Raw genomic sequence first — 17,178 nt, forward strand, 5'->3', positions numbered from 1 at the left:
GTCTAGTCCTAATTATAATATAACTTTATCATTGAAATTTGCACACTTTTTCTACTTCAACGGAAAACAAAACAACAGTTATACCATAATGGAACATTTGGAAGTAAGCTTGGATAGATGTTATATTTGAATAAAGCGCATGAGGAATTTCTCACTCTTTCACGCTATATTAATCCCCTGAATAAGGCTAGGTAAACCGTATAACCTTCTTTTGTATACACTACTACGTCTCAACTATATCTTATTTTCTGAAAATCTGGGTATGTTTGCAGATTTCAAGGCCACGGGATATCGAATATCACTTATTTGTAATTACCGCCTCGGCTAGTTACAAATTAACGAATACTAGTTATATCACTCAGTGTTATTTCCATATTTTAAAGCATTTTTGGAACATATGCACGTAAGTACTACATACCCATGATTGTGTATGCTTGCATCATACTTTTGCGCGTGAATGTAAATATATTATTATTTTATTTAAAAACAGACAACCATAAAATTACATTAAACCTTCGCAATCGTAAGAGCTGCCTTTCCTTTTTCACTTTGATTCTATGCTTTTAATAAAGGGACATTCTTTTCGACGCATTTTTAAAAACTTAAATTAGAATAACAAAGATGCAAGTTGTTTTAAAAATGCGTATGTACAGTTGAAACGTCTTTGTTTTGACTTTGTATCAGTATGCGGTGTTATCAACAATTTTCATCAGCAAAGATTATTTAGAAGAAATTCAACCTTCTATTGATGTAATGAAGAGATTTTGCAATTGCTTATAATATTTTTTAACAGCTGTATGCAGCGTATATGTCTTGAAGCAAAGCCGTTAATAGCATGCTGTATTTATATGCTCTCGGCGCAAGTATTGATCCATTTTATAACAAGAGATGTTTGTCAAACATTATGCCCCCCCCCCCCCTGAGCGCCATGTTGTCAGGATTATATGGGCAATTGAATGAAATATGCATGGACCGAAATGACAGCTGATTTATTGCTGTTTTAAGATTATGACCATTAAAGTGTGAGGATAAAGTGTGTTATGACCGTCATGACCTTTGACTCTATGAACTCAAAATCCAGTGTCATCAGCTGGTCACCAGAAACCTAAATGTCAAGTTTGAGGGCCATGGGTGCAGGCATTGTCAAGTTATCACAAGTCCAGTTTTTTTCGTTCAAGGTCACTGTGACCTTGACCTTTGACCCGATGACCCCTTAAATCATAAGGGGTCATCTACAAGTCAGATGCAACTCCAAGTCAAGTTTGAAGGCCATGGGTTCAGGCATTGTTGAGTTATCACTCGGACAACCTTTTACCATTCAAGATCACTGTGACCTTGACCTTTGACTCTATGAATCCTAAATCAATAAGGGTGATCTACTGGTCAGGCTTAACATCCATGTCAAGTTTAACGATCATAGGTTCAGGAATTGTTGAGATATCAGTGGGGGAAGATTTGTTAACTTTTTTGCGTTAAAGGTTACTGAGACATTGACCTTGGCCTGATGATCCCCAAAGTCGATAGGGGTCATCTACTGGGCAGGCCAAACCTTCATGTCAAGTTTGATGACCATAGGTCCAAGAATTTTCGAGTTTGCTTTCAAGGTCACTGTGACCTTGACCTTCGACCCCTAAAATCAATAGGGGTCATCTACTGGTCAGGCCCAACCTCCATGTCAAGTTTGAGGGCCATGGGTGCAGGCATTGTTGCGTTATCACTTGGACAACCTTTTATCATTCAAGGTCACTGTGACCTTGACCTTTGGCCCAATGACCCCTAAAATTAATAGGGACAATCTTCTGGCCGGGCTCAACCTCCAAATCAAGTTTGAGGGCCATGGGTGCAGCCATTGTCAAGTTATCACTCGGATAACCTTTTACTATTCCAGGTCACTGTGACCTTGACCTTTGGCCCAATGACCCCTTAAATCAATAGGGACCATCTTCTGGCCAGGCCCAACCTCCAAGTCAAGTTTGAGGGCCATGGGTGCAGGCATTGTCGAGTTATCAATCGGACAACCTTTTACCATTCCAGGTCACTGTGACCTTGACCTTTGGCCAGATGACCCCCCAAAACCATAGGGGTCATCTCCTGGTCAGGCCAATTCTCCAAGTCAAGTTTGAGGGCCATGGGTGCAGGCATTGTTGAGTTATCAATCGGACAACCTTTTACCATTCAAGGTCACTGTGACCTTGACCTTTGGCCCAATGACCCCCAAAAACAATAGGGGTCATCTACTGGTCATGCCCAACCTCCAAGTCAAGTTTGAAGGCCATGGGTGCAGGCATTGTCACGTTATCACTCGGACAACCTTTTACCATTCAAGGTCACTGTGACCTTGACCTTTGACCCATTGAGCCCAAAAAACCATAGGGGTCAGCTACTGGTCATGCCCAACCTCCAAGTCAAGTTTGAAGGCCATGGGTGCAGGCATTATCACGTTATCACTCGGACAACCTTTTACCATTCAAGGTCACTGTGACCTTGACCTTTGGCCTGATGACCCCCAAAAACAATAGGGGTCATCTACTGGTCATGCCCAACCTCCAAGTCAAGTTTGAAGGCCATGGGTGCAGGCATTGTCACGTTATCACTCGGACAACCTTTTACCATTCAAGGTCACTGTGACCGTGACCTTTGGCCTGATGACCCCCAAAAACAATAGGGGTCATCTACTGGTCAGGCCCAACCTTCATGTCAAGTTTGAGGGCCATGGGTGCAGGCATTGTTGAGTTATCACTCGGACAAGCTTTAAAATTATTTTACCATTAAAGGTCACTGTGACCTTGACCTTTGACCCGATGACCCCCAATATCAATAGGGTTCATCTACTGGTCAGGCCCAACCTTCATGTGAAGTTTGATGACCATACGTCCAGGAATTGTTGAGTTATCACTCGGACAAGCTTTGGTCTACCGACGGACCGACCGACCGACCGACACACCGACATGCCTGTGCAAAGCAATATACCCCTCTTCTTCGAAGGGGGGCATAATAAGGAGGGATTCAATGATTGCGTTTTTTATTTGGTCTTTATTCACGAGTGTACATTAAAGAAACTCGTTCACATTATAGTAAATTACAGAAATGTATTTTGTTCACATATGACTCAAATGTCTGTTCTGATTTCAGTGTATAATACAATTTAGTATCATAAATGATTATGTTACCATATGGTTAAATGTTTTTACAAGTACAACTTGGGCATTAATTCATGTTTCATAATGCTGCGATAGTAGAGAGTTACAAAATGTTATTATTTAATTGCATTCTGACATCATTTAATAATTTGATTATGTAGGTTTGGCGAGACATGCAATAAATATTTCTGTAAGTAGAGCTTTATTCTAAATGATTGAGTGGCCAAAATGCAACAAACCTGGACATTTTTTATCCTCCCATAAGTCCGTTAAATAAATATATTGTTTGTTCTTTAAAAAGCTAGCGCTACATATAAATTATTCAACAATACTGACTCCACTGTTGACTTAAATCATCACCGTTTGTACGGCCATTTATAGATATTATTTAAAAAAAAAATAATTCAATAAGCTTTCTTCCATAACTATTGCTAGATTTGCCACTGTTACTTCTTTTGATATAAAGCTTATTTGGTTGTTGAAACATATTAAGTTCACATTGGAACTCTTCGTAAACTGTTTCAAATTGTTCCCTTTCGGAAAATCCCTTACCGACACAAATTAAATCAAGACATTTCGTTCGTGCGTTAAAATCACCAAAGAGGCATGTATAATTATATTGATTAAAAAATGTATCTATTTCACACTGAATATTAGAAAGGGGATCTTCATTTTAATATAATGAATATTCAGGTGCAATGTAGACAACACTACATAAAAGGAATGCAATATATATGCAAAAAGCTACAGAAACATGCTCAGTAGCAAAAAGTTTAAACATAAACCCGGTTTAGTGGCAATGGGCAAGCGCCAAAGACATAGAACACAAAACCACAAACAAGAAACATAGAACAGCACAAAACACTACAAACAGCACAGTGCATAAATACTATATATATATATATATATAATTGGTATGTTTATCATGAATTGTTAGGTACCGCCTTGGAACGGTCAGTAAAATGTAAATTTACTGGGGGTTTAAACCAGTTTATGTGCACAAACCTCACTCTTATCCCAACAATTCTTAATAAAGATAAAACGCAAAAGGTAAATCTTATCAAAGTATGCATTAACTTGAGGAAACTTATCAATAAAACAAATAATAATAAAAAACGAAAAGGTAAACCCCAAGTACTTCAATGATTAGAGATCCCAACTCTATCTGAAGCAATATATATGCAAAAAGCTACAGAAAACAAGCCATAAAACATTAGTTTTTGAACGGAAATATGAAAATCTACGATCAGATATTTGGTCAGCAACCTTTTATCATTGGTTTTGCAGATATTTACTCAAATATTTGCACTCTCCAACACAAAAAAATGAAAAAGTTGTTAAAATGGTCAATCTGTGAGAGTGCAGCTTTATTTCTTCAATCCTGTAACATAACCTTACTACGCGCAGGCTGTGCAAGCGTTATTTATTTCAAAAGCGTTATTACGGTAATAAGTAAAAGTTATTAAGTAAAAGAAAATACTTGGGTGCCAAAATGTGAACAGGTACTATTAATTATTATCGGGTAAAAGGGATTTCTTTTATTATGATATTGATCTTACGTTGCCTCTGTCGTGAGCTGTAATGAAAAATCACTAACGTTTTCTGTGATACAAGATCTGAATGCAAGCATACCTAGCTTATGATAAAAAATGGCATGAAGGAGAAGTGCTTGTTGGCAACTAGACGACTCCATCAGTTAATATTCAAGAAAACGGAAATGTGTTATTCAAAGCACATTTTCTTGTCAGATACTGTTTCAAAAAGTTGCTTAAAACAATGAAATAAAACAGTAAATAATGCGGACGTCAACACCTCTTTTCAAACTTTTTTTCTAAAGTTCAAATAATGTTGACTTTATTAAAAACATGTATACATGAATTACATATGATTTAAGTCAAATGCCCTTTCGAAATATATAATTTTACATATAATTGCTTGCGTATGCTATTTTGATATTTTATCGCCGAATATTTCACGTCATGCACACGAAAGCAGACAACGAAAGCGAGTCATGCATCATGCGTGCATATGAAAAAGTCATGTAAACCGGCCTGACACATTAGTACCGAAATTGAAGAATCATATTTTGAATTCATCAGTCAATTGTGGAAATGTGCCTACAAAGTGATTCAAATCGTCCCTTCAGTGGGAAATAGTTAATTGTTGATAATCACGTAAAGATGATCCAACTATATGTAAATTCAATTTCCAATACAACATTTAGCTTCCCTGCTAGCACTAACACATCGGACCGATATCAAGCCGATATCACAAGCTATTTCGGCCGGACATCAGATCTTAATGCCGACCCAATTTTGCAACACCTTGTAAACACTATTGTAAAGGTTTTGTATGTATATGCTTTAGGCCGATAAGTACCTTAAGCCATTTTTAGGTAAATCGAAAAAAAAAATTGTAATCAGTTCGCGAAATATAATATATACACGATCATATTTTCTGAAATTACTTTTCTGAAACTGCTGATTTCTTAAAAAATAGTAATATATATGTTCAATCGGATCTAAAGCGCGATACCGAACCTCACAATTCCGAATGTAGTTTTAATCAAATTTTATTAAAAGTGTCGTATTGTGACCTTAATTTCCACCCAGGTAACACAATTATTTATGTTTTTCTAATGTAACAAACATTTATCAAAACGCTCACTCGAAATTTGTTTCAAGCGAACAAAAAAAATAAATATCTTTTTTTTATTGAGGGCGAGGTGGATGATACGCACTCGCTTTCAATTCGCCACGTACCTATCCGTCTATGTACTGAAATGAGACATTTTTTTAATAAATTCCAGTATGTCGATTGGTGTTTCTTACGTTCATTGAATCTTTTCTATTTATTCATTCGTTGATACTACGTTTAAAACGTTTTTGATGTACTTTCAGCATCAATTCATAAGTCCTGTTTTGACATAGTAAAGTGCATACAAAAAGATACAGTTCGTCTGTTCTTTTAACTTTTCATGAGAATAGTATGACTGTTGTGTCTCGTTATCAAATATGGTGCATTGATTTGTACATTAATTTGTCTTTACATTCAGAGCGTGGGCAACGGAAATTAAGCCTGCCGGACACACCTTAATGTCTGCTGGTCCTAAGCCCAGATAAAAAGGTGACGGTATGTAATTTACCGATTGTTTTGACCACGTATAACATTATAAAAATAATTGAATATACCTATATATATTTTTTTAAGATTTATACGTATCTTAGGAAACAGGCAGATGGACAGCGTCTATTGTCGTTCTTTGACCGTAGCGATACAATTAAGTGATATGAATATGCATGCAAAAAATCCTTTAAATATGCATAAAACTATATTTAGCAGTATGAAATTATCTCTTTCAGGATTTCCACTAATGCCGTAGTTTCATATAATCTTCACAAAGCAAGAACGGAAAATGAGTGACGCGTGCAAATTAAAGTTGAAACAGGCGCATGCTATTATTTGTGTAGTCTTAAACGGGTTTCTGACGTTTGTTTTTCTGCTCCTTATAACAGTCTGGGCTGTTGTCAGAGCACGATATACTTTTCCCCAAGTAAGATCAACATGCCTTTCTTGCGACAATATGAACTCTAAAAGTTCAGGCCTAAGAGATGGACATACCGCTATCGAAATGAGAGAAGATGGGATTTGCTGTGGACCTGTCGAAAACATAATTCAGAGTTTGTTACAAAAGGTGCATAACATTAATCATTTTAACGGATCATATATTTTAATAAAACAATTTTCAAGAAGCATTCGTAATGCTGTAAATCCTAAAAATAGTATTTGTACTTAAATTTTGATAGTCATATTTTATTAAACGTTGAATGACACATCTAATGTACTGTGTTATGCTAATATATACTTTATGTCGGCACTAGGAAATGGCTATGCAGTACTATGAGTATAACAAAAACAGTCGAAGTAAGTATATATTTTGTCAGTGACACTACAGGATTTCATTTGAGAACTAGACTCCTTTTGAGGCGTTGTGGTGCCAATTGATGACTTTTCTTCGGAACATTTATATTTAACTTCAATAATAGTAAATTCAACGTGGAACTACATTCCGCGATTATTAGTTTTCATTTTACTTGGATGAACCTTTGAAGGAGGTAAAACAACAGACCACACCCACTGTTTACCACCATTTTCAGCCTAATTGGCTCCACAACGGAATTCGCATTGGATCCTCATTAACACATAACAAAATGTTGTGGCTTCATTGATTGACGACCGTGAATAATAACCTTGAAAAGGAGAACCATCAAACATAAATGTTTTCCCTGCCATAAATAAAATCAGTAATATAGAAATCATGACTTACGATTGACGGCAATTGCTGATGAAATACTCGTATATCCTTTTAGAAAGCCCATACTCATAATTGTTAAAACATATTTCTTATCTCATAATACGCAATTATGTTTAAGTCGATACAGAATTAAGGTAATATATAGACGAGATCGTATTAACGTAAGAAAAGCACTAGCAATGACATTAATTCAATGTTTCTCATGTTGTATTTATTGCCTTTTTATCATTTCAAAATATAGCTCTGCTTGACGTACTAGACGAACCGATGCTTGCTGACTGTGAAAGAGAAACAAACAACAGACAGCCCGTTGCAAAAGTTGTGGGAATGAAAAAGTTCAAACCTAGCTACACAGTTGACGGTGAGTTAACACGATATCGTCCTATTGGTGCAAAAAGGTACTACATATAAAACATTTTTGTGAGTTTCATGTAAGCCCATTGAGCCGGAAGTATCACGGTCTAAGTCAATCTTGTGTTTTTCCAACTATTTTGTTAATATTCTAGTACCAAACAACCCGATAAACGTTTTACCCAGGTCGAAACAGTATTAAGAAAGCCTAAACGTGATTTAAGGTGCAATTTTAAATTGTCTCTTGTTGACACAATAGGTCTCCAGCAGCACAATAGGTCTCCAGCAGCCCTCTGTATCCTTATTGTTGTTACAACCAAGCCGGTCCATTATCGAACAATCCCCGGACGGGCTCTACAAAAGTCAAGCCAGAACTCATTCAACCTCATTATGGCAACGAACCCATATATGCCATACTGTCACTACAGACAGACTGTTCTCACGTTCACTGTATGTTCAAAGAACCTTTACTGTCAAACAAACAATGTATTGGTTTTTGAAGCCCTATTAATTGCCAAATTGACACTGATTTTGTGATACTTGAAACCATTAAGTGTAAGAAATCAAGTCAATTCAGTGTCCTGGGAATCTAAATTCTTCTGCAAAGAAGTATATCGAGTGTAAGACATACCACATTAGATCTCTGCATATGCACTTTTTGGACGCGTTTATATGGTAATTGGCAGCATTGTTTATTTTAATAAAATGTCACTCGTTTTTGTTAAAAAGAACATTAAACGTAACGATGAAGCTAATAGTATTCACGTAAGATTTCTATAGCTGTATGTAATACAACTCTCATTCTTTAAGCTCAATTATGTTGCAGTAATTTAAGAGAAATAAAAAGGTAATCCTGTCAGAAAACATTTAACTGCACATATTCACATTTTTTTCATTCTTAAAAAAAATAAGGATTAAGAATGTGTTTAAAGTTGATACTTCCAAAGTATCAGCTGAAATAGGAGTGTGATAGCTTTAATAATTTGATGTATTTGAAAATTTAGCATTCCAATTTGATAGCATATGAGTCTCAAAGAAAGTCCAAAAAGATGAATTAACTTAAAAAGAAGAAAAGGATATTAAAAAATGGGGTATTTTTCATACATTGACCTTGAAATTACCATAATATGTAGTACTATCTTGAAGTGGTCAATTTTGAAGATATATTCATGTGAATTTTCATCTTTATCTAAGTAAAGATTTTTTCCATATTTAAACATATTATTTTTACCGAATTAAAATTTTATCGTGGCCGTTTTGAACGCCATCCCAGATTTCTCGGGCCAAACCAAGCTTTGTAAGTTTAGGCCGTCACTCCCATTTACTACAAACTTTGCCGTTAAAATATATGACAAAAATAATATACAAAAATTAATAAACTTCAACAGGTTAAGGATCCATAACATTTACAAACAAATCTTTATAGGTGAAAAATGGCAGCAAAAAAGCTTATTGTATAGATAAAATATTTGAATTTCATAGGTTTTTTATTTAATTTTTTATATACCTAAGTTTTTAACAAAATGTTTATTCAACTTAAATAATGTATTTTCTGAAGTAATATAGAGGGAAATTGGTTGTTTCAGTGTAAGATTGTTATGTATTTTACCGAGTGAACTCCAAAAAGTATTTTCAAGAGTGGTGTACAACTGAAATATTGAGTTGTGGTGTTCACGAGGTGAAATAAATTGCGATCTTAAACTGAAAATCTTATAGTATGCCTAAAAATTATATTATGTGACATTAAATTGTATTTTTATTTTAGAAAAGCGCACCAAAAATCATGTGAAAGTGACGTCATTTCGGAAATGACGCCATTGAAATTGTGTTCCAGCCTTGTGTCCATCACTCATGCTTTAATCAATTCTTATATAATTTAAGGTCATTCCAGAATTCTGTGGAATAAAAACGGACGAACATTTTCAGCGAACAATTGCGTCCACTTAGAACTGGAAGGAGAAATATTTGTCCGACAACCTGGCTACTACATTGTTTCCTCGCAACTGAATCTTATACGACAAAAGGAGACAGGTACGCCTAGAAATGAAACCGGACCGACGATCTTCAATCATCATGTCGATCTCCTTTCACATCAGTATGGCACGACGGGTATCCTCATGCAAACCAAGAAATCAATTGAAAGGAATGACGTCTACTATTCTAGTTTCCTGTCAGCGGTTTTTAAGCTAAACAAGCATGATAGGCTCTCTGTGTCTGTATCGAATCCTGAATATTTAGATATTGACAACCCCAACGATCATTTCCTGGTTTATTATACCTATGATCTGCCATACTAAAATTGGAATTGATTTTATTAAGCAATTAATTATTTTTGAGATCTCTTTCTCGTCCTCTTATATCCTTGTGAACGAATTAAAAATATAGGCTTTTGATAAATGTTTTTAAAAAAGAAAAAAACAACGTAGTACCAAAACATATTGGGGTATAATTAAACTATCGTTTAACCGGATACATGCAAGAAAAATATCTTCACTGCTAAAAAGCTGATAAAATAATTATACATAAGCCTATCGGAACACCATCAATTAAAATATTTCTGTGTTTAAACTCTTAAACAACCGATGCCCTGAAGACATGAAAGGTCTGATTACTTGCTCGAAATATGAAATGTACAATTAGCGATTATATTGAAAACAAATATTGTCCAAATTACGTTTAAACACAGCACATTATTCTATTACCAAAGCAGACTCAAAACAAACTAGAGATGTGTGCTATGCTTTGAAGGTACTATCGTTTAAATCAAAAGGCCAAAATGATTTACTAAACATAGATCTGATTAATTCAAAGAGATCAGACAATAATTTTCGGCACCAGAAGAACAATATTGCTACATTTACAAAAAAACATATAATGTCAACATTTTATACATAAATTTTATACATTGTGCTGTTCTATGTTTCTTGTTTGTGATTCTGTGTTCTATGTTTTTGGCGTTTGCCCATTGGCACTAAACCGGGTTTATGTTTAAACTTTTTGCTACTGAGCATGTTTTTGTAGCTTTTTGCATATATATTGCTTGTATTAGCAAAGACATAGTGCATACAGCTTTTCGAGCAAATTAACGCAACATATTTCGTCAGTTTCGAAGCACAAGACATATGTTAAAGTAAACCTTATCAAAAACTAAGTAATCGCCAAAACAACACTCTTTATATTTGGTTCCGTTTACAGGCGTGTTGCAAATACTAAATGTCTGTTTGAAATAAGGTGATATTGTTATAAAGACATATTAACCAGACATAGATCAATAGATGTCTTGATGTCTATTTCAGCGATTTTGAATCCCAAAGCATTTTTGCAACAAAACTGTTTAAATAAACTTATGGTGGATGTAGTTGGGGAGATGGTTCTAGCCTAGTGCCTCTTAACTTCAACTTCAACGTTTATTGGCAAAATTCGGCATACAAATGCCTATGGCCATTAAACACATGGTCATAATGATATCATCAACAAACACAATTATTAAATAGAACAGTAGAGTGCACAATACAATAAAGACACAAAAAATAACAATATAATAACAAAACAATCTGTAAATGATTGTTATTTACACCCTTTTGTACAACATATTTTTCTACGGGAAACAATCTATATTTCGATTTATATGTTTTCTCATTTGTTTAACTGGCTAAACTCAGACTTTAAAGCATACATTTATTTAACAAAGGGGAAACTATGAGAAAAATGCTATATAAAAGGTCTACTCGTGGATGCTCATTATAATGTTTTACATTGAAAGGTTAACCAATATGTATTAAACATAAGCAATCTCGTTCGTTACTTTTCATTTAAATGATTAGGCGGTCACTTTTATTTGTAATTATTTATCAATATATATCCGTGTTTCAAAGCGATAACGTTTATTTGTTATCATTTACTTATTATGTATTCATGTTTAAGGCAGTAATTTCTATTTTTAATTATTGATCTATATATATCCATGTTTAAGACGGTAACTTTTATTTGTAATTATTTATCAAAATGTATCCATGTTTAAGGCGGTAACTTTTATTTGTAATTATTTATCAATATGTATCCGTGTTTAAGACGGTAACTTTTATTTGTAATTATTTATCAATATGCATCCATGTTAAAGGCGGTAGCTTTAATTGTAATCATTTAACGATATTTTATTCGTAATGACTTGTCGATTTTTATAGTGTATCCATGTTCCAAGCAGGCAACATTCACTTTGCGATTCATAAATATATATTTAATATCCATATGTAAGCCACCTAACATTTCGTTCTCTTTTTTATCTTTATCCATGTTTATTGCTTACGATTGCTCTATTTGTAAAGTGTATCCATGATTAAAAGCGATCTCTATTGTATTTTTACGAGTTATCGATGCAAATATCGATAAAAAGTTGATCCGGGTTTGAAGGCCAAACCTTGTATCGTTAACAATGTATCGAAAAATATAGTTCACAAACGTTACTAGGCGATAACTTTTATTGTGAACGATTTATAGTGTATGAGTTAAGATAAAAGCGTTGATTTTAAACGATTTATCGATATTAATGGAATGTTCATTTTTCAAGACGATCACTTTTGTTTTTACGATATATACAGAGTATTCATGTTTTTAGCCGTTTAATCTTTTTTGATTTACTAATATTAAAAGCGGCGGAATGGGAAGTAAATCAATGTTTTAAGATGGTTATTTTTGTGTTAACGAGTTACCGTTATCAGAAGTGGATCAAGGTTTCAAGCTGGTAAGAAGGCTTAAGTTTAAATATGTACCGATGTTTAAACTATATACATGTATCAAGTCTTTATCTTTTACGTAAAAATGTAAAGCATTAATATAATAATTGTGTTCTGTATAATTCAAACGTGTATATATTACTTTTAACAATCGTATAGTATTATTTACCATCTGTTTGGAAGTTTCAATGTCAAATACTATTATGAATTCAACGTACGTTTTACCTGACGCTTCACCTCACCGCTTCACGTGATATTTCTTAACCATTAGGTTTGTGAAGAAGAACAAAATGGTTTGATAAGTGGTCACCAGGCCGGACAAGTGGGTTTTCTCCGGGTACTCCGGTTTTCCAACAATACAAGACGACACTCTCGCTTAACATCGTGCCAACGGAAGTGATTAATATGAAATAATAAATGATGTTGTAGTAATTTGTTTCCCAATTTTGGTTAAACTTAAGTTAAACTGTTTGCTTTTTATATATGTTTATATGCTTTATGGGAGTTGTTTGTGATGTTTAATACTTATATCTGTTTTTGAAGATAGTGCCGTTAACTATATGATTGCCTCAACTGATTGTTTTCAATATATAAGAACTATTTCAAAGTTTAAAACAGTTGCAAAGAGCATTTGTTTAACATGGCTTCTAATTGCAAATATGTAAAAGTCTTCTTTGCTATTTTATTATCAAACCATCCAGAAACATTATACAAATGAATAGTTAAAGGGATGTTATCATGCTCAATATTTATAATATGCCTGAATGGATGCATTCCCGTGACACAACGTATGACGCACTAATGCTGTATGGAATGTATATATTTTGGACCGGTGGTTAAACAATCGACTTTACTTGGCTTGACATGAGTGAATCCATGTTTCAAGCCTATCTTTTTATTTTAACGATTAATATATCGATTATTCATATATTCAGTGTATCAATGTTTTAAACAACTAACATTGTTTTTTTTTAAAATGTCTGTTTCATGATGTTTTTTATGTTAATTGATGTATCGCTGTAAACGCTTTCTTGTGTATTGCATGTTGGCTTGTCTCTTAATCTTAATAAATCCTAGAACTGAACGTTTAGCTTTTATCTGCCTTGCCCATTGCAAAATATGAAAAAGCATTGCGGAGCGAACGCCTACTCTCGTCTGTTTATTTCGTTTAGAAACGGGACATAACTCAACACTATTTTTTTAAGTTGAGGCCTTGCAACTCATGTGTTTATTGTCTTTTGCAGATCTTGTACCAATGTCCATTTGAATACATTGAATGTGTTAAGTGATATATTATGGTAAAATGAGTTTTTGTCGAAAGGTATATGTCGGAGAAATTGGACTCGCTAGCATTTGTGTATGATCTCTGGCAACATGTATACCAAGTTTTATTTAGATACCTGGAATGGTTTTTGAGTTATGGCCAGGGTTGACGTTTATGCACAACGCAGACATATAGGACGTTGGCGCCAATGCCGATGGCGCTGACTCTTAGGACAAATATACCAAGGCTATGAAAACTGTCACAAGATGAGAAAAATCTGCAGCCATACTGAGGCTCGATCCCGTGAGAGGGCGAGTGGTCTACCGACTTAGCTTCCTGGCTGCTTAAATACATTCGCAATACCTTATTAGGTAACGAACCGTGGCTCAATATCTCGATTTTATTCTTCGAAAAACAGAGGAGCTAAAAAGCAAAAGGTATAATATGCATTGACTCAGTAATATTACACTAGATTATATTTTCTAGTTGTATGTTTTGTGACTAGTATAAACATTTAATACATTGTTAACTAATCTGACAAAGTAGTACTCAAAATAACATTCTTCAAAACTACAATATTAAAGGAATGTATTTGACGACTGTTGTGAAGTAGTTTTTTTATACAAATGACTTCGTATCTTGTTATAACGACTTAGTACTTGGGGGTTACCTCTACGTTTATTATTATTTGTTTTATTGATAAGTTTCCTCAAGTTAATGCATACTTTGATAAGATTTAACTTCTTGGTTTTATCTTTATTAAGGATTGATGGGATAAGAGTGAGGCTTCTTCACATTAACTGGTTTAAACCCCCTTTAAGTTTACATTTTATTGACCGTTCCAAGGCGGTACCTAACAATTCTTGATAAACATACCTAGTTTTTTTATATATAGTATGTATGCATTGTGCTGTTTGCGGAGTTTTGTGCAGTTCTTCTATGTTTCTTGTTTGTAATTTTATGTTATATGTCCTTGGCGTTTACCCAGTGCCATTAAACCGGGTTTATGGTTAAACATTTTGCTACTGAGCTTGTTTGTTTCTGCAGCTTTTTGCATAAATATTAGAATCTTTTTTATTATTAAATGGATTTGAATAAATCAGACAAACCATACAATAACTTATTGTTTATTATGTAACAAAAACGAAACAACACCAGCAATGCGATTGTCCATAGAATGGCAATATACATATATAGTAAAGAGATTATCAGAGTGGCGTAAATGGCCATGTGGCTTGTGACGTAAAATCCCGGCACCAGTTGAACAAGTTATGCGTATCGAAAGTGAAAATTTTTCGCCGTGCATACACGTACAGTAAAACAAACAGACGTCCCTGACTTGACACATGTTTTGAATGGGCAGAAAAACACCACGCGGTTTTCTGCCACATGCAAGTCTGGGGACTGACACGGAAACTAGCTTGACACATGACTGGCCAGTGAACCAGAGCACTGGCACCTGCATGCAAGCGTACATTTATACACATGACACAACAAGCTTGACACATGTCTGGTCGGTGAACCAAAGCACCGGCACCTGCATGCAAGCGTGCATTTATACACATGACACAACAAGCTTGACACATGTCTGGTCGGTGAACCAAAGCACCGGCACCTGCATGCAAGCGTACTTACACATAGACACGTTTAACACATTTACAGCACGGCGTTACCTAACTTATGCAAATAAATAAGAACTAATTGGAATGCAGTCCCAGCACCACGAGTAAGACAATTGAGCCGAAGTTCCTTTACCCGCAGTTTGGGAGAGCAGACCTTGTATAATAAGTATTGGTTAGAAATCTGGCTAAATTCAGTTTAAACGATTTGTTATTCGCCTGCCGCCAGAATTTTACGCCCACACGACTTAAAAGGACAAAAAAAAAGAAAAAAAAGAAAAGAAAAGAGTACATGTTCATAGTTTAAAGCTTTAAAACACTGTTGTGTCTGCATTGTTCCAACAAAAAGGCATTGCCGTATGCTCCTTATGACCATTGATTAGTGGTTAGTTTGGCGACACACTGCACTATCTTGGTATGATTGTTTTTGAAGCCTGGTCCGGTGGTGTGCGGTGTGAGCTGAAACCCGAGTGGCTTTGGCCCCTAGTTAGGCATAGCTTGCTCGCTGATGTTGCTACGAGTGATATGCTGTCTCTCAGAACGCAAGCTGCCGAAAACTGCAATTATAAAGAACTCACCAGCAGCATTTTGAATGAAACGGCATTATGAACGATTAACATGTACACAATATTTAAGTGATGTTTCATACGGGTCATTCAGATTATATTAATATTTTAATCGGGTGTGGTGGGTGGGTAAATAATATTTTTTCGGTATTTTTCCCACGTGTTACTCCTTCGAAGGTTAGCGAGAAAAGAACGTGCTGGGCTAGTCACGTGGTCAAGTAATCGGATGACCGGAGCGTTCCGCATGTTGATTTCCGGGCAACCACGTGTGTTTACCCGTATCTACGAAGTATTTCCGAGAAATCGTAGATAAAAACAGAAAACAATTTATTCCGTCTTAATAAATGAAATTATTTCCATGTGTAAATAATTTTTATTATTAAATAGATTTGAATAAATCAGACAAACCATACAATAACTTATTGTTTATTATGTAACAAAAACGAAACAACACCAGCAATGCGATTGTCCATAGCATGGCAATATACATATATAGTAAAGAGATTATCAGAGTGGCGTAAATGGTCATGTGGCTTGTGACGTAAAATCCCGGCACCAGTTGAACAAGTTATGCGTATCGAAAGTGAAAATTTTTCGCCGTGCATACACGTACAGTAAAACAAACAGACGTCCCTGACTTGACACATGTTTTGAATGGGCAGAAAAACACCACGCGGTTTTCTGCCACATGCAAGTCTGGGGACTGACACGGAAACTAGCTTGACACATGACTGGCCAGTGAACCAGAGCACTGGCACCTGCATGCAAGCGTACATTTATACACATGACACAACAAGCTTGACACATGTCTGGTCGGTGAACCAAAGCACCGGCACCTGCATGCAAGCGTGCATTTATACACATGACACAACAAGCTTGACACATGTCTGGTCGGTGAATCAAAGCACCGGCACCTGCATGCAAGCGTACTTACACATAGACACGTTTAACACATTTACAGCACGGCGTTACCTAACTAATGCAAATAAATAAGAACTAATTGGAATGCAGTCCCAGCACCACGAGTAAGACAACTGAGCCGAAGTTCCTTTACCCGCAGTTTGGGAGAGCAGACCTTGTATAATAAGTATTGGTTAGAAATCTGGCTAAATTCAGTTTAAAAGATTTGTTATTCGCCTGCCGCCAGAATTTTACGCCACAATAAATTTTCTAAATTTATCCACCAAATT

General features: G+C 35.3%; 1 protein-coding gene across 1 annotated transcript; it reads left to right on the forward strand.

Annotated features, from left to right (window-relative positions):
* The first annotated feature begins 247 nt into the window (after positions 1 to 247).
* On the forward strand, positions 248 to 13,623 carry LOC128242942 (uncharacterized). The gene is made up of 6 exons (XM_052960394.1): positions 248 to 403; positions 6,196 to 6,272; positions 6,503 to 6,834; positions 7,022 to 7,064; positions 7,697 to 7,816; positions 9,688 to 13,623. The coding sequence occupies exons 3-6, from the start codon at positions 6,556 to 6,558 to the stop codon at positions 10,101 to 10,103; spliced, it is 858 nt and encodes a 285-aa protein (XP_052816354.1). The 5' UTR covers positions 248 to 403; positions 6,196 to 6,272; positions 6,503 to 6,555; the 3' UTR covers positions 10,104 to 13,623.
* The last annotated feature ends 3,555 nt before the right edge of the window (positions 13,624 to 17,178 follow it).

Source organism: Mya arenaria, chromosome 8 (assembly GCF_026914265.1).
Source record: "Mya arenaria isolate MELC-2E11 chromosome 8, ASM2691426v1".
In the NCBI taxonomy this organism is placed as follows: domain Eukaryota; kingdom Metazoa; phylum Mollusca; class Bivalvia; order Myida; family Myidae; genus Mya; species Mya arenaria.

What these genes read in the sequence shown, in the direction of transcription:
- LOC128242942 (XM_052960394.1), top strand. Translation starts at nt 6,556, where the DNA reads ATGAGTGACGCGTGCAAATTAAAGTTGAAACAGGCGCATGCTATTATT. An exon ending in TTCAGAGTTTGTTACAAAAG is followed by an intron (nt 6,835 to 7,021) that starts GTGCATAACATT and finishes TGTCGGCACTAG; the next exon opens with GAAATGGCTATGCAGTACTA. An exon ending in ACCTAGCTACACAGTTGACG is followed by an intron (nt 7,817 to 9,687) that starts GTGAGTTAACAC and finishes ATATAATTTAAG; the next exon opens with GTCATTCCAGAATTCTGTGG.